Source organism: Lontra canadensis, unplaced genomic scaffold (assembly GCF_010015895.1).
Source record: "Lontra canadensis isolate GAN:19392208 unplaced genomic scaffold, GSC_riverotter_1.0 scaffold2, whole genome shotgun sequence".
Taxonomy (NCBI): Eukaryota; Metazoa; Chordata; class Mammalia; order Carnivora; family Mustelidae; genus Lontra; species Lontra canadensis.
The window spans coordinates 38,639,969-38,659,101 of record NW_022630996.1 but is presented as its reverse complement, the minus strand read 5'-3'; the positions used below and the strand labels follow the sequence as shown (position 1 = coordinate 38,659,101).

At 35.6% G+C, this 19,133-nt stretch overlaps 1 protein-coding gene across 1 annotated transcript in view; it reads left to right on the top strand.

Annotated features, from left to right (window-relative positions):
• The window catches only part of ZNRF2 (zinc and ring finger 2), a 95,453-nt gene extending 78,161 nt beyond the window's left edge, over positions 1–17,292 (top strand). Inside the window, exons 3-5 of the mRNA XM_032872347.1 lie at positions 4,248–4,353; positions 12,937–13,016; positions 16,019–17,292. Of these exons, the coding sequence (XP_032728238.1) occupies positions 4,248–4,353; positions 12,937–12,994 (164 nt within the window). The 3' untranslated portion in view covers positions 12,995–13,016; positions 16,019–17,292. The remainder of the gene's footprint in view (positions 1–4,247; positions 4,354–12,936; positions 13,017–16,018) is intronic.
• The last annotated feature ends 1,841 nt before the right edge of the window (positions 17,293–19,133 follow it).

Here is a 19,133-nt window from a genome sequence, read left to right as displayed (position 1 = left end):
ATGCGGAGTGTGATCCCAGGACCCTGGAATCATGACCTGAGCTGAAGGCAGAGGCTTTAACCCACTGAGCCACCCAAACTCCCCTTTTACATAATTCTTTAAAATATCCTCTCTATAATATTTTGAGTACCTTTTTTATACCAATATTAAAGAAGACTAAAAGAAAACTCAAAGTTGAGCAACATTTTAGAGGTTACATAGGTAACTGGGAGGATAGAAATTCCTATTTTCAACTTTAAATCTTATGTTCTTTCTACTTTACCATACTGTACAATTGATAGCAGTTGTGTTTCTGGGACAGGTGTAGATTACAGAATCTCTAGGGATGGGGCCCATGTATGTGTAATTTACTTTCTTCTATATTGAGATAGAATGCCTACCCAAGTGATTCTGGTGCCCACCTCTAGTTAGAAAACATTGCTCTCTTCCTGGTTTAATTCTTCTTTCCCCGTATCAGTATATCTAAATTAATGCCCACACCATATGAGTAAGACAAAAAAAAAGAGACTGGTAAACAGTACAGTGATTTAACTTTTTAGTGTTCCAAATGTTTAGGTAGGACAACAGCAACATTTGAAAAAGCAGTAAAAGTGTAGTTTCCTATTAACGATCTTTAGTGCCTCTGGTTTACAAATGCTTGTGGAGAGCTTGAATCCAGTCAGACTAGCTAACTATGGAAGTTAAGTCTCTTAGTGTTCCTTTCTCTACTTCTCTAATAACAATTTTGACTATTAATAGTCTGCCTTCGATGTATTGCAGTCCTGAAATGTTGACTTCATATTGCTTATAGTAGTACCTTTGTGAATGTTTTCAGTCGATACTGACTAGCTAAAGATTTTTAACATTTTTTTTCCCCAGCTGTCTTGAAGATACTTCAGTGTCCTGGATTTAGTAGTTTTTCCCAACCATAGTTAACTCTGAATGTTTTCCATTACCCAGCTCAGAACTTTCCTTTGAATGGAAGGACACTGTCATTAATGGGGTAGGAGAGGGGACTATTCTAGCAAACCCCCATGTAGGCAAAAATGAACCGTGTTGCATAGTGAATTTTAAATCTGAAAATTACTCATTTGCTATTTGAGACAGCAACCCAGTTTTTGCAGTGAATGCACTGTCTTTTGACTCAGAGTTGCCTATCAAAATGCAGTTTGATTACTGGCTGTTAATATGTTCAGGCTACCTTTTAATTTTTAAGCAGAGATCGTTTCACTTGAAGCTATTTACAGTGAATATAGGTGGCTTCTGTATTGAAATTTGCTTGGGATGTTCTTGTATATAGGTGTACCTTTCTTAACATAGAATATGTAGTTTTGATTATTTTTCATTACTAGGGCTTAGGGAGCTTATGATTAAATGGCTGACTTTAATACGGCATTTTAGATTAAACTAAACTGATTCTTTTTAACTTAGTACCTGCAAAGCATAGCAGTATATTCTTAAAATAAATATCACTATTGTTAATTATATGCAGATTATATTTGTCTTTGTTGTACCATAAATAATTTTACTTAAAAACAGGATAAAACCAAGACCTTCAAGATACTAAAATTTTCCCAACTCAAAGATTTTTAAAGACCTATTCTAATAAAGAATTGAGACTTGGTCATAGGTCACCATAAAAGTATTGTTAAGACACTTTTCTGTGAACAGGGCCTTCAGGAGCTTATACTTAATGATTTTCAGTTCTTTTCATTTAGTGCTGACAATCTGTTACATAGTAGCATGTGGCAGAAATATGATAGTGCTTTTTCTTTATTTTTTAAAAGCTGGTCTGTCTCATTTTCTTAAATAAGATGATATAGACATTATATGGTTCATTTTGATTTAAATCTAGATCCAATAGTAATATATTCCAAAAGATAGAAAATGTGATACCATATCTCACCAATTCTGAGACATTCTTCCTTTTCATACTTTAACAACTCTGGAAAATGAGATGCATCTTAAAGTTGATTTTTTTTGTCATTTTAATGGTTTTTTTTTTAAATGCTTAGTAAAAAGTATCTTTTTTGTTGTGTTTTTTTTTTTTTTTTTTTTAACTTTATTGTATAACTCACATTCATTGTTAACGATGTGGTATATCATGGTATATCTTTACGGTGAAAGAAATTGATGCTGTGAGAATATGCTATATTATTTGGAGTTACAGGCCTTTACTAAAGATCTTCAGTGTCTCCTTCACATCCTCTTACTGCTGTCATCCTTAGTGTCATATGGCAAAACTGAAACAATTAAGTAATGAGTTTGATGTACGTTATTCAAGGGAAAATAATCCATAGATTGAGGGAGTACAATGCTTCTCCACTACTTTTGAAGGTACTCTCTCAAGAGTGGCTTTTATATGTTAGAAGAGGCAGCCGGAAAGGGGGTGGAATGCCTGGAAGGCCCTGTTTTCTAGGGTAACTTCAGCTAGCTAAAGCCAAGTTGGAGGATTGTGACTGGTGTTAAGTTGCCTTGATAGTGAGGTGTTTTCCATAAAGGCAGAAAGATTTAGGTTTAGATTTGTGACATGGGTGGAGCCAGTGGAGTGGCCTCCTTTTGTGGGTTCCAGTATACCAATTAATAGCCACTAATTAGGTTTTTCTGTTTGTTTTTTTACATTAAACTTTTTACATAATCATTAATCTGTGGAAAGCGATCCAGAACAATAAGAGAAAAATGGAGATCAAGAGAAGGAAGGAAAGACTTGGGGTCAGGGTTTGGGTGGGTGGAGTAGAGGTAGAGGGTGGGACCTCCATGGTGAAGAAGAGAAAAATGGGGATAAGATACTAGAGGGGGGTGTTAATGAGAGCATTTTCCATTTACCCAGCTTTACTTACCTTGGTCAAGTTTCTGATTGTCCTACATAGGCTTGTGAACTACCCAGTAGTTGGCTAAAATCATCCCATCCATAATCCCTAGATTCTGAATACAAAAATTTTTCTTGCCAAGGCCTTTATCTGCAGAGGTTGCCCTATTACCCCCTCCAGCCTTACGGGTAAATGATCTGTCTGCTGGTGTAGACCCGATAGAAATAGAGTCTGTGTTTCCTCTTACTGTGCTCTCAAAATGAATAACTGAAGGGCGAACTACCTCTTGGAGAGTGCACTTTCTACAGGGAACAATTACAGGTATACGCACAATTAAGTTTGTTGGTTTTTATAGGAGGTGTGGGAGAACCAGCCAGATAATTTTAGGCACTTTTAGAACCTTGCACTTTAAGCATTTAGATAGAGGTTGGTGTAGTCTTTTCTCTAGCCTATTTGATTTTTATTTCTACAGACAGTAATTTGGTTACTTGTGGTATAAATTCATATTGTTTTCCTGTTTTAGTTTTCCCTTCTCTACACTTACTGAGTATACATTCTCATGTATTTGGCAGTTTTTCCATACTCTCTAGCAGTGGCATGTTTTAGTTCTTCATCATTTTATCTGGCTAACATACTCTTGTTTTTGGCAAGATCCTTTAAAAAATTAAGCTTCAACATTTAAAAAAATTTTAAATTTTTAGTATAAAACATCAATTGAAGGAAATCCACCCCCCCCTCCAAAAGGAGTTTTCACTTTGTAAAGGGTTTTACTGTAGCACTATTTTAAACACTCTGCAGGGCCCTCTGAAAGCCAGTCTAATTGCTCCCTGGTGTGGCCAGGCACTGTTCTAGAAAAGGAGTAAGAAGAATTGTTGCATATCTGAAATCCTCAAGTTTCCTAAAGTCCCTTTCAGAGTCTACACAAAACTTTACCTTTTTTTTTTTTTATTTTCTTGAGTTAAGCAGATCTTTTTAAGAAGTCCATACTCGGGGTGATTTCTTTAGCTTACCAATTTTGTTATTTTAGAATTTTTAAAATTATAATAGTATTTTCATATCTTTTCAGCCACATTATACTCTTAAGTTTGTTTTTTTTAGCTATCTTGGGCATCAAATTAATATTGATTAGTAAGAGAAGGAAATGAATTCCAAATTGCAAATAACTGACTTGCTGATGAAGTTTTATAGCAAAGTCCTTTGCAAGTTGGAGGATTCTGCACTGTTCTTGCTTACTGTAATGCCTCAGTGAAATGTAAATGGAAATAAGATTCTGTCTATAAGTAAAGGTAAGTATTATTCACTGACTCATGAATAGTATTTCAAATACGTGTTTTATGTATTTCTGACAAAATATGCCAAATATGACAAAATGTAAAGAGTCACCACTCTTTACTAAGTGGTGTTCCCATAATTCATTTTTCAGTTTTATTGTCCTGAATTCACTTTCTCTTTCCTCAGAGGATGTACTGAGTAAAGATGCTGGGGAATGTGCAATATGCCTTGAAGAATTGCAGCAGGGAGATACTATAGCACGACTGCCTTGTCTATGCATATATCATAAAGGGTAAGTTTCTTTTTATGTTTACCAAGTTGATAGTAGAGTAAGAGATGCTTCTCAAAATTTCAGACATTGTCCTTAGGGCTGAAAAGTTCTCTTCTTAAGAGAACTCTCTTAAGAGAGCTCTTAACAGAGTCCCCCTGTTTCTTAAAAAAAGCAACAGCCCTTTTTACCTGTTAGAACTAAGATTTAAGCCCAGATCTGGTTTATATCCAGAAATCTACCATTTGTTAAACATCTGCTGGTACCCAGGTATTGTCCATAACAATCTAGCTAGGTAATCTCATGTAAACCTTGTAACAATCCCATTTTATGATTGAGGGAATAAGCCGAGGGACCACAGAAAATCTATCAAGGTCACATGGCTAGTAAGTGGAAGTGGTGAGATTTTAGCCACCTCTTTTTGGCTCCAACATCCATCTAGAGTCTCATAAAGTACTCTTGGTTTTAGAGCAACATAGGAAGATTTTTAGATTAAAAAAAAAAAAAATCTTTTAAGGTAAACAAAAAAACAAAACCGTAACATTTCAAACCAATAAAAAGAATGAGGTAGAATTTTATTTAAAGGTGTGGTTGGAGAACACAATAAATAATACAAAATGAGGCAAAAATAAATCAATTATCAGTAATTTTAATAAATCTAAATAAAACTCACCAGTTGAAAGCAGACTGAAAGATTGGGATATGCCGTTGCTGAGCAACACACGTAAACATAAGCATATAGAAAAATGTGAAAATGAAGGAAGAAATAGAAAATTATGTCTGGGTGAATATGGACTACAAGCAAACTGACAAAGCTAAATTAATACCAGACAAAATAAATTTAACAAAAATATTACTAGTATGGTATCATAAAGGTATTTAAAGCTTAGTTTTGGGTGAACCTAAGAACATAGTCTCAAGGTAAATATTTATAGAACTGTCAGAAAAAGTGGACAAAAATGTCATGATAATGGGAAATTTCAGCACAGTTCTCATTGACTCAAGCAGGTAAACACAAAACGAGTCAAGACCTAGAAAAATCAAACAGTACAGTTAACAGGTTTGTCTGATGGATGTATGTGTATCTGCACCTAGCAATTAGTACATTTTCTTTTCAAGCACATGTGAAATATACAGAAATTAATGGTGTACTGGGCCATAAGGAAGTTTTAGCAAACTATAAAAAATTGGTGCCATACAGAAAGCTAGGTGTTCTCTGGCCAGTTATATATTGGTAATAAAAGATGAATAGTCTTCATACATAATATTAAGTAATTTGTAGATTAAAGAAGAAATACAATGGAGGGTCGCCTGGGTGACTCAGTTGGCTAAGTGTCTGACTCATGATTTCAGCTCAGGTCATGATCTCAGGGTCCTGAGATCAAGCCCTCTGTTGGGCCTCGCACTGGGAGTGGAGCTCTCTTAGGATTCTCTCCCCATTCCCACCCACCCCCCAAAAAGAAAAGAAATCATAATGGAGCTTAAAAATACTCAAAACTGAATAATAATGAAAAACCCTTTTGACATTTTCTAGGGTGATCCTTGGAAGGCTTGTGTTAGAGTAGGAAGAAAGACAAAATCATTAAACAAGTTCTCCTTAAGAAATTAGAAAAATGAATAAACACAAAATAGAGCAAAATAATAAAGGTGAGAGAAGAAAATAATGAAATAAAAAAATTACACACTAGAGTAGAGACCACCAAAGCCAAAAGTTGGTTCTTTAAAGATGAATAAAATAGATATGCCTCTGGCAGGTTTGTCGCTAGAAGGAGAAAGTGAACAGTATAGGAATGACAGATAACTGAGAATCAGTAGAATTGAAAAATAATTGGAAATTTTTTTGAAAAATTTTACAGTCTTTGATTTAAAAATATAAACAGAACAGGTCATTTCCTTAAGAATATAACTATTTCCAATTCATTATATATTATATTTTATATAATATATATTTATTATATATTAATTATATGTTATATATAGTAATTACCAAAATGATTCAAAGAGAAAGAAAATCTGAGTTGACTAATAACTATCACAAGTAGTTATTAAGACAAACCTTGAGAGGTGCCTGTGTGGCTCAGTTGTTAAGTATCTGCCTTCAGCTCAGGTCACGATCCCCAGGTCCTGGCATCGAGCCCTGCATCAGGATCCCTGCTCAGCAGGAAGCTTGCTTCTCACTCTCCTACTCCCCTTGCTTGTGTTCCTCTCTGCCTGTGTCTCTCTTTGTAAAATAAATAAATAAATAAATAAAAGTTTAAAAAAAAACAAAAACCTTGAAAAACAACAAATACTAAAAATTAAGTCAAGACCTAAAAACAGGCCTACAGAAGATGGTTTGACAGCAGGTTCTACCAGACATCCAAAGAATACCATGTTAACGAATGTAAACACCTCAAATAGTAGGAAAATATGGTAGGTTCTCCCACTTATTTTATGAAAATAGTATAAACTTGATACTAAAATCAGATAAGGTGGGACACCTGGGTGGCTCAGTCGGTTAAGCCTCTGCCTTTGGCGCAGGTCATGATCTAGTACTGCATCAGGCTCCTTGCTCAGCAGCAAGTCTGTTTTTCCTCCTGCCTGCCACTCCTCTTGCTTGTGCTCTCTCTTTCTGACAAAGAAGTCTTTTTTTAACTTTTTTAAGAGAGAATCTTCTTTTTTTTTTTTTTCCAGATTTTATTTATTTATTTGATCACAAGTAGGCAGAGAAGCAGGCAGAGAGAGAAGGGGAAGCAGGCTCCCCGCTGAGTAGAGAGCCAGATGCGGGGCTTGATCCCAGGACCCTGAAATCATGACCCGAGCCAAAGGCAGAGGCTCCAATCCACTGAGCCACCCAGGTGCCCCATGACAAATAAATCTTTAAAAAATAAGTAAAATCAGACAAGTATAGGAAAGTAAATTAGAAGGCACTCTTATTTATGAACATAAATGGAAAAAATCCAAAAATATATTAGCAAACCAAATTCATCAATATATATCTGAAGTAATGCCTCATGACTAAATTAGATTAATGCTAGGAATGTAAAGACACTGTAAGATTAGAAAATCTAGGGGTGCCTGGGTGGCTCAGTCAGTTAAGCCGCTGCCTTCAGCTCAGGTCATGATCCCGGGGTCCTGGGATGGAGTCCTGCATTGGGCTCCTTGCTCAGCGGGGAGCCTGCTTCTCTCTCTGCCTCTGCCTGCTTGTGTGCTCTCTCTCTCTCTCGCTCACTCTCTCTTTGACAAATAAATCTTGTTTAAAAAGATGAGAAAATTTATATATATAGTATACCACATTAACAAAGGAGAAAGACCATATTTTCTCAACAAATATGAGAAAACATTCAGTAAAACTCTATACTTAGGAATTAATGATTTCAAAACAAAAGCAAAGAATAGATGTTAGGTAAATTATTAAAATTAAAGAATAAATGTTAGATAAATTATTAAAATGAATAAGAGGGGTGCCTGGGTGGCTCAGTTGGTTAAGTGTCTGACTTCAGCTAGGTCATGATCATAGGGCCCAGTGTTGGGCTCCCTGCTCAGAGGGCTCTCCCTCTGCTTCTCCCCTGACTCCCGTTCACTCGCTTGCTCCCTGTTTCTGTCTCAAATAAGATCTTTAGAAAAAAATTAATGAGAACTGAGGCACCTGGGTGGCTCAGTCAAGCATCTAGCTCTCAATTGCGGCTCAGGTCATGATCTCAGGGTCATCAGATCAGGCCTCCCTGAGATGGAGCCTGCTTAAGATTCTCCCTTTCTGTCCCTCACCTTCTGTGCACATATGTGTGTGCTCTCTCTTTTGCTCTCTTTCTTTTAAAAAAAAAAAAAAAAAGGTGGGGGATTAAGAATTTAGCAGGGTTGCTAGATAGGCGCTCAACATGAAAATTGGTTGCATTTATATTCCAGTAAGAAAAAAGAAAATAAAACCTTTCTTTTAATAGAATGACATTAACAGCCACAAAGCCTACAATAGCTGTAAGCTGTGTTGAGAATACATCCTACAAAAGATACTCAAGATTTTAAAATTTTGCTGAAAGATACACAAGATTTAAAATTCGAGGTATACCATCTTGGGGATAGGAAGACTCCATGTCATAAAGATGTCACTTAACCCCAAATTGTGTAGTTAATATTATCCCATTCAAATCTCAGCTAGTTTTTTCATGTAATTTGATGAGTGGATTCCAAAATACACATGAACCAAAGAGTCCATATGGCAAGAACAGTCACAGTCAAGAAGAAGAAAGTGCTGGGGGGACTTGCCCTGTACAGACACATTTTAAGACTATTAGTTAAGACAAGTATGGAAAGGGCATAGGAATAGAGTCCATAAACATTTGTGTGTATATGAGAGTCACCATAGCACAGGGTTGATAAAAGCATGGATTCTTGGGAGTTAAGCTTTCCTCATTCAGATCCCAGCCCCTCCACTAATTCATTGTGTGATCTTGGTCAACTTGTACTTAGTTTTTCCCTCCCCCAGTCTATAAAATGAGGTGGTAGTACCAACTTCATCAGGTTGTTAGGTTTCAAATGAGTTAAATTTTAGAAAGTGCTTACACATAATAGATACTATGTAAATATTTGGTAAGTAAATGAATAAAAAATTGATTTGGCAGAGGTGGTATTAATAGCAAGAGAAAGAATGAATTCAGTGAATGGTCCTGAGATCAGTTGGTTACTGATGTAGAAAAACAGTCAATCCTTATTTTATAGTTGAAATAAGAATCAGTTCCCAACTGACTAAACATGTGCCTATGGAAATAAAAATCAAAGTGTTAGAAAGAAGGTAGAGAAATGTAGATCTCTTGGTGAGAAATATTTTTAGGGCTAAGATACCCCCCCCAATAAAAGCTTGAAAGAAAAGTTGATAAATTTGTATTAAAATTTAAAACTTTTTTGCATTGTGATACTAGAAAAAAGTAAAAGTAAACTAGACCTCAGATTGAGTTTTTTTCCAGTACGTACAACAACACTTTGTTGGTACGGTATCTGAAACAAGCTTCTCCTCCAGCAGCCTTCTGTAATGCAGTTAGCTCGTTGCGGTTGGTAAGGGGGAGGACAGTGACGGTGTAATGATACGATCTTCATACTGGTTCTTAAAGAATGCTTCTCAGCGCATTAGTGTTTGCTCCGTCAAATAAAACCAGGTGAAGGTCCATATGGAAGCAGGCCGTGGGAGACCACGGCGTTGGTATGCCCTGTTTCATTGCACTTCATTTTATTGTGTTTCACAGATACAGAGCTTTTTTTTTTCTTTTTTTAAACAAATTTTAAGGTTTCTCACAACCCTGCCTAGAGCAAGTCTGTTGACAATATTTACTCAACAGCATTTGCATACTTTCTATCTTTGTGTCACATTTTGGTAATTCCCAGTGATATTTCAAACTTTCTCGTTAGTTGTTCGTTACAGTGATCAGTGATCATGACTCATGAAAAGCTCAGATGGTAGTTAGCCTATTTTAGCAATAAAGTATTTCTAATTAGATTAATAAAATAAGTTTATTATAAATATAGATTAATTATGTATATTTTCTTTTAATTTAAATTCAGTTAGCCAGTATAATAGTACATCATTAGTTTCAGATGCAGAGTTCAGTAATTCATCAGTTGCGTATAACACCCAGTGCTCATCAACATCCCATGCCTTCCTTAATGCCCATCACCCAGTTACCCCATCCTTCTCCCTTCCAGCAACCCTCAGTTTGTGTCCTAGAGTTGAAAGAGTCTCTCATGGTTCGTCTCCCTCTCTGATGACTTTCCTTTCAGTTTTCTCTCCCTTCCCCAGTGGTCCGCTATCTTGTCTCTTAAATTTAATTTTACACAAACACACACACACACGCACACACAATACGTATATGCACTGGAAAACAAAAAAAATGATTTGACTCCTTTTATTGTGATATTTACTTTATGCAGTGTTCTGGAACCCAGCCCCAGGATATGAGGTGTACCTAATACTATAAGAGTATCCGTCCCCCAAACATTCTTAAACCCAGTTCAGTTAGACTACGGGCTTCACTTTGGAAGTGCTTGCTTACTTCATTTTTAGTTCTCAAATTGTGCATTGGGCTTTTGTCCCCATATTAATACTAATCCTTCCTTAGTCCTCTTTTTTATTTTTAAGTTCTCTCTACACCCAGTGTGGGGCTTGAACTCACTCTTGAGATCCATAGTCCCCTGCTCCACTGACTGAGCCAACCAGGCAACCCCTTCCTTAGTCCTTTTTATGTCAAGCTGACTTCACCCTTGTTTTTAAAAAATCCCATATTTACAGTGGTATTTTATTTATCTGGAACAAACACAGCTTTGTTCTGGTTACAAGGTTGTATTGTTTGAGTGGTCTGTCTTCAACATGGTTTTTCCCATAAGCCCTGTTAGATTTAGTGTATGATTTTATAGAAAGCAATGCTCATCAGAAATGTGTATACTACATTGTAGCTGAAGTATTTGGATAATAACTTCCTATAAACCTAGAAGAAAAAGACAAAACAGAAAATTTGTCAAAAGTTTTTAAGAGTCAATTCAGGAAAAAAAAAGAACCCACATGGCCAGTAAACACACAGATGTAAGTCGGTATACTTGGTGAATAACTCTGTCACAGTTGTGCACTGTATATATTCTACACTCAGTCATTGTACTCCCAAGTGTAAGCCCTGGGGGAATTCTTGATCTTACGCTCTACAATAGTGCTGCTACTAGGTGTGCAGGTCCACGGTGAAATAAACAGCTCATGGATTAGCACTGTGTTTGTGGGCCACTCTTTGAGTAGCCCAGCTCGAAGAGACATGTATAAGAATGTTCATAGCATCATTGAAAGTGTCAGGAATGGACACATAAATTGCAATACACTTGTATTTATGGAAGATTACAATGATAATTTCTCAGTGTGAGTCAGAATTACATGGCTTGTAAAATAACTACCCATTTTAATCACATAAGTGCAGTGAGTTGTTAATAGATCTGGAGTATTTTGTTCAATACTTCTTTTTTGAGTTGGGTGGCAGGGGTAGAGGGAGGGGGGAAAGAGAGAATCCCAAGCAGACTCCAGGCCTAGTGCAGAGACGGACATGGGGCTCGACCTCACGACCCTGAGATCGTGACCTGAGCTGAAATCAAGAGTTGGACGCTCAACCAACTGAGCCACCCAAGCGCCCCATTTAAGGGATGTTTCAGTAGATCAGGGGACCACTAGAGCCAAGTAAGTAGGATAGAATGCAGGCTAAAAACCAACATAGACATGATTATTTAGACAACAAAAGTCTAAGTGGCAACAAATTATTTTAGATATTTGAAAGAATATTGTGTGAAGGAGATACTTTACCCGTTTTCCTTTTAATTTCATCCATTATTTTTACCCACCAAACTATCCTATCAGAGTATGAGAATGATACATAATAATTTTGCCTGTAAGCATATTGGCCAAGCCTTCAAGGTTTGTGGCATTTTTAAATTTGACATGTGTCAACTATAAGAATGTTGAGCAGTTTGCATTCTGCTTGGGTAACTACCTAGTTGTTGGATAAGTTACTTAACCTTATCAAGGCCTTACCATTTATCACAGTGAATCAGAACTTTTCTGCAGCGATGAAAATGTTTCGTATCTGTGCTGTCTCGTAGAATAGCCAATAGCTATGCGTGTGGCTCTTGAGCACTTGAAATGTGGTAGTGTGACTGAGGAACTGCATTTTTCTTTTATCTAATCATAATTTAAATTGCCACATGTGGCTTGTGGCTACTGCATTGAACAGTGCAGATCTACAGTGAGGATAATTATATGCACCCTAATATATAACTTCTAATAAGGTCATGAAATACTTTATAAATTGGATGATTGTGTATTTATATGTGTATGTATTGTAGAATGGGATAGAATTAAATAAAGGGCTATAATTACATGTGAGTATTGAAGTACAGTCTCTTAAAAGATGCAGTACTGTGAAGAATTAGAATTTATTTATTTATTTATTTATTTATTGAAGATTTTATTTGATAGAGACCATAAGTAGGCAGAGAGGCAGGCAGAGAGAGGAGGAAGCAGGCTCCCCGCTGAGCAGAGAGCTGGGATCATGACCCAAGCCAAAAGCAGAGGCCTTAACCCACTGAGCCACCCAGGTGCCCCAAGAATTAGAATTTAAAAGCTGTTTTTGATTACATTGATAGGTACATGAACAGACTGATATTTACATGAATGAATATTTTGAAGAGAAAAATGTACAGATTTGTCACTTAATTTTGAATACTTGTAAAGTGGTAGTTCTTTAGATTTTTTTTTTGGTAATGGTTCTATTTAAACTTTAAGTACTTTAATTTTACAAAGATATTTCCTTAACTGCTCTGAATAATGACAATGTGGGATTCCTGGCTGGCTCAGTCCAAAGAAGATGCCACTCGGATCTTAGGGTCATGAGTTTAAGCCCCAAGTTGGGTATAAAGAGTACCAAAAAAAAAAAAAAAAAGATGTAATAAACAGATCCTTATCTTTTACTTACATATGCCAAATATGCTCGTTTAAAATACTGAATTTTTTTCCTGTAAATATATATTAAGGTCAAGAAAGTTTTTTTTATGGCTGTTACATCAATAATTAATAAGTGTTTAAATTTTTCTGGTTTTGTTCTTTTCTAGCTGCATAGATGAATGGTTTGAAGTAAATAGATCTTGCCCTGAGCACCCTTCAGATTAAGCATCAGCTTCCTGTTTTATAGGTAATTTTCCCTTTTTCTGTTTTAATTGCTTTTTAACTTGTTACCTAAGTTCTACATTCTCAGCCACCATTTTTAGTCATTCATTTATAGAAGCATGCCTGTGTGTGTGTGCGCGCGCGCGTGTCCATCCCAGACACTGTTAGGTAACCATGTAAAAAACTCATATGAAAAGATACATAGAAAGCAGCTTTTTGATTGCTGAAGAAAGTCACATATTGACTAACTTCTCCATTCTTGGTACTTTAAAACACATTTAATTCTAGTTTAATGCTTAAATCCATGAAACATATGGTTGGTATAAACTTCATACATGTACTACGCATATGTACATATTAGTACATATTACCCCATTTTTCCACTAAGAAATCTGAGGGCCAAAGTAGTTAATTTCATGACTTTAAGAAGCACTACGCACAGTAGCCCCGGGCATGCATTTTTAGGAAACAGAATTAAATTCTGTGTTCTTATTCCAAACTTGATGGGTATGTTCTTAGGTAATGCAATATAAGATTATAATTCTAATCATAATAATTAGTTAACATTCATGTTGTATTATTACGTACTGGGCATTGTTCTAATAAGCATTTTACATCTATTAATAACTCATCTAATTGTTGTAGCAAACTTTTGAGCTCAGGACTCTTGCTATCCCTTTTCCCATTATACAGATTGAGGAAACAGAGTTAGAGGTTACAAAACTTGACTTGTCAAGCTAGTTCCTTGGTAGAATTGGGATTCGAACTCAGGCATATTGGCTGCAAAGATTGTGTTCTTAGCTATTTTGCTATAATTAGGTAGGGGCTTTTTCTTGGAGAAGTTGCATCATGTTCTCATTCATTCAGTTCAGTCTTGTACCTTACTATCCTCAGCATGTTACATAGTGCCTGTTTATACAGTAGGAGGAAAAAAGAAAAAAAATGAATTTTAAACCAAGTACAGAACTTGTTTTGCTCTGCTGATGTAGCTTACTCATTATCCTGCATTATCTGAAAATGTCCAGTGAATTGAATGATAAACTCACTTGACAATTGCTCTTTTCCATATTCCATGGAGTGAGTGAAATGACATCATTTAGCTTTGTGAAAAAAAAATAGTTAATTGATATCTTTGTATATATGAAAAGCTTTTTATGAGAAGACTTCCAGAAATGACAAAGTATTGGGTTTTTACATCCAGGCAGAACATTTTAGCCAATCCTGGAATTGTTTCAGGAGTTGGAGCCTTTGTGTTCAGAGACCTAAGACAGTAACTGCCAACAGTCTTTTCTGAATGGCTAAGACTAAAGACAGGAAACTGGAACAGATCATTGTCATTAATGAGGATAATTCAGTAGCAGCAGATTATTGACAGAGGAGATTTAAGCTCACCTAATAGCCCTTACAGCGAATGAAGTAAGAACTGCAGCAAGAAGGGAGACCTCTGTCACCACTATGGTAGGGTTCTGCATGGGAAATGGGAACTGCTTGAGAAGCTGGAGTTTACAAGAAGACTATCGGCTTTGAACCTTTTACCATGAGGTGATTCAGATCAGACCTTGACACGCTGGAAGTATGAATTGGGTTAAGATTTCTGTGTAAAAGAAGAGTGGCCATGGAGTGATATTTTGAGTATATGAGCAGGTGTGTTTTTATTTTACTGTGAACAGGTTTTTTGAAGAGGAGGATGCTTGGAGTATCTTCAGTGTAACCTTATGTCTGGGCCAATAAACTAAAAGTATGGCTAAAATTATAGAAGCATTTAAAGAGAAGGACTAAAACCCCATGCTAATAACATGAAATTTTTATCTTAATATTTTACATACCAAGGTAATATGTCTAAAGTTTTCCACCTATAGGTAAAATGTGTCTTTTAGAAGCAGTAAGCTTTTTTATGTGAGGTGGGATTTTATGGTTATAAAAATGTTTTTATTTCATGATCCAGTCAGCTAAATTTTTCCTTTAGTGTTACAATGAGCTTATGGGGTATAAGGGACATGAGTCTCGTCTCATAGTCTATGCATGTTGGTTTTAAACAGCATTTCAGTTTCCTTACCTTATGTGTCAGTGTTATCTTTTTATTGATATATATATACGTATAAATATATATAACCTTAGTTTGGTGGCAGTGGCCCTTACAAATCTACAAGTCAGTGGAATCTCTCTGCGTCTTGAAGTCATTTTTACAAATGTACAGATGTGGAATATCTTCACTCAAGTGTTTGCTTCAGTTCTGACTGCTCTTACTTGTCAGATGATAAATTCCGCCCATCCCCTTTGCTGTCTCAGATTAAACCTGTGGGTTTGAAGAGGATTTATTGTTGCTAAAACATTTTTTTTTTTTTTTTTCCCCAAAGATACTACTTTTTTGCCAGGGAGAATGCACAAGCAAGTGGAGTGGCAGGCAGAGGGAGAAGCAGGCTCCCTACTGAGCAAGGACACCCTCCCCACCCCCCACCCCCCACCAATGAAGCCAGGACCTGGGGATCATGACCTTAGCCGGAGGCAGACACTTAACCCACTGAGCCACCCAGGCATCCCTGTTGTTAAAACATTAAAAAAAAAAAACAAAAAAAACCATGACATATAGCAGCAGCACATACAGCATTTCTGATGTTCTTCAGCATAAGAATTTAATGGACAGCCCAAAATAGATATACATAACAATCTAAGGTTTTGATTAGTTAGGAAATTGTTCACTATTTTTATTGGAAGTTGTTAGTTGGAGAAAGATTAATAGGTGTGTAGGTGTTATGTGTTGTCTGTTTTCTGTACTCTGGTGTGGTCTTTGTTGTGGAGGGAGAAAACCTGTTACGTGGTGGCTATTTCCTGTAACTGTTCGAAGCTTGAATTGGTCCTTCTGTCCTTTCTTTTGTAGAACACTAATTTTAGGAGTTTTTAAGAATAGTAAGTGTATGAAAATGGATAGCAACCAAAGCAGTGTTCCTGGGGAAATGGGTGTTGTATTTTGATTGGTATTAGTACTATGAACCACTGCTTAAACCTAATGCATCTGCTTCCACACAGGTTTTCTTGTCTTTCCAAGATGCTTGAAAAACTGAGAGGATATGAGGATCTGTCTCTGGAAAAAGAAAAAACTGCAGGCATACTCAGCCAGAAATCTTGAGTTCTGTGAGACTTGGTAATGCAGAGATGGACAATCATACAGGGGGATAACCCTGCTGAAGAGAGGACAGTTGCCACAGAACTCAGTGTACCAAACATGCATATAAAGGACACACAGGGATTTTGAAAATGCTGCACATCCCTTAATAGTCATCTACATAGGTAACATTGATAAACATTTTGTATTCAGACGCCAAAGTTAACTGATTTAGAAGTTGATTTTATTAAGTTCTGTAGAGCTGCGCAAATAGTTGTGTTTTGACTTGGTTTTTAGTTGGGGGTCACTTTATTTTCCCCAACACGATGTTTCTGCATTCATCTATTCTTAAACTGAAGACCACATAATGTACTTCTTATAAATTAAAGTCTTAACTGTGAAAACAAGAAATGTAATCAAGCAGTAAAACATTGTCTAAATGTAGACCATGATCTCAAGTTCTTCTATTTTTTTCCCCCAAAAGTGGAAAATAGACTTCTGCATAGGAGAGCTAAAATATGTTAATATTTGAAATTAAAGGTGTAACAGTACCAGAATGCAGTCCAAAGAGTAAATCAGGTTACATAGTTGTTTTAATGAACTAAATCTAAGATTGTCGATTGAATTGCAATTTATTAAATGTATTATTTCCTCATAAGTAAAACCGCTCAATAGTTAATCAGTAATGAATCATCTTGCAGCTATGCAACTTTTTAAAAAAATACAAATTACCAATTTTAAGTGCTGCCAGCTATAATAACTTTGTTTTAACGGGTATTTTTATTTGTTCTCTTCATGTTTAATTATTTTATTGTGCTTTGCATCTCCAGACAGTTTTCCCACATTTGGATAGAATGTTTAGCAGGTTGTAAACTTCGTAACTTATGAAAAGGGTAAAATAAAATTTTCTTGAGTGGAACTTGGAATAATTTGAGGGACATTTTATATACTTTTAAAAATCAGAATTTAATCAGGATGCCAGATTTATAGCAATTTGCATCTTTAATTTTCCAGATAATCTGGAGGTTAGTGTTTGATAAATGATTTTTTAAAGCAAATATGAAGATTTTGTTAATTTATAATTTATTAAAATGTTATTACTGTAATTGAAAATGTTATAGAGACTTTTAAATTCAGTCTTGTGTAGAAAGAAATGTATGAAGCAAAATTATGTGAATAAATATTCCCATAAAATACATCTGAATGGTTAAAAAATACTGGAAGAGAGCTATCAGGGCTACAATACTGAATGTCCTTTTTTTTTTTTTAATATAAAAAGATACCAATAACTAGATTTCATATTTTCAACATATAGGGAAAATGTTATCAGTGAACATTTAAGCAGTGCACTTTACTTGGTATAATTGAAAGTTGCACAGTACTGTTTCCTTATTTTAAACTTTAAGTATTTGCTTTTCTATTTAATGCTGCTATTCTTACTCTCAAATTTTTTCCCTATTTCTGTTTTTTTTTTTTGAAAGGGCATGTACAGGAGCAAATTGCTGCTACCCAGAAAAATTGGTGTTTTAGAAGCAATTAAAAGTTTTTCTTCGCTTTCTGTGTGATTCTAGACCAGATAACATTTTCCCTAAAGTTATGCTGTGAAATGCCTTTTGTTATGCTGCAGTTGACAGAAGCATCCAAAACCTTGGTTGTGACAGTGGACAGCATGGTTTCATAGGTGCTTTTTAAACCAGTTACGGGAAATACTCTTCCCTCAAGGAAAATATTCTTTCCTTAAATTTTTTCCTATTATCATGAAATCTTAATACGAATCCATGTTGTTTCACATTTTTAATTTTGTAAGCTTTCACACATACACACATACCCTCTCACCCCAGGAAAAGCCTCTTAGAATATTCTGTGAATAATTCATTTTTTTCTACTACTGGTATATTGTATGATGGTAAGAATTGTTTTGTCGTCTTCCATTCTTGAAGGCAGAGATTAACTCTGGCTATGGTAATTACGTATTAATATTCTCTTGGAATTTGATTTTCTGATACAGTTTACTCATTGGCTTTTTAATTTTGTAAGTTTTAAGTTTACGTCCTTTTCCTTCTTCATCCCATCCTGCACCCTTGGTCTCTTGCTCAGCCTCGGTCTGTCACAGGATTCTGTGCTGCGGCTGCTACAGGACAGGCTCCTGTGTTGTAGAAGAAAGTTAAGTGTTTATTTGTGTTGAGTGCTACTTGATTATTAATATTTGTCTAGGGCAGTTTTTACTTAAGGTTTGTTTAGAGCAATCCCTTTTTTGTTAAAATTGACAAAGCTTGGCATTTTTACTTTTAAGTTTGGTCTCTTGTCAATGATTCCCTAAAAAGAAGAATTTAGAAATTGAAAAGAAAATGTTTTTAATAGCCCAGATACTCTGGTGTTTATTCAAAGTCAAAGTTGCTACTCTGGAAAATATTACAGTATTCTACATAATGTCACTTAGGACATTTGTAAATCTGTATGTGGACACTGAATAGTGTAAGTAGGATATAAAAATCACGCCAGATATAGTTACGTATGTAGCTTGAAACTACTGACAACTGAATATTATGGAGACCAAATAAAGATCGAAAACCTAGACATCAAGTTGGTGGTAGCTTTCTAGAATCTTTGTAAATATGTGTTTTCCAGTAAGATTGCACTTACATATTTAGAAAGCAGTATGTTCAGAAATTTCACTTTAGTGCCACTCTTCATAATGGGTTTATTGCCAATTTTGACTCATTTTATTTGTTCTGGGTTTTTGGGTTTTGTTGTTTTTGCCAGAATGTATAAGAGATAGTAAGATTATTCTATCTTACTTTTGACTCTTTGCCAGAGAAATTAGACTAAGCTGCATCTTAATTTGTGTTTTTCAGATCTGGTTATAAATCCGATATAGATTGTATTTTAAGAGCAGTGTTTGTGATTGAAATATAAATAATGGTTTCTAGAAGTACCTTTTGGGGGGGGTGATAGCTGAACATTTAAAAGGCCATGTTGTTAACTGTCGCATGCTATATGGGTTCTGGTTTCTCAGTGCAAGTCTTATATTTATTTTAA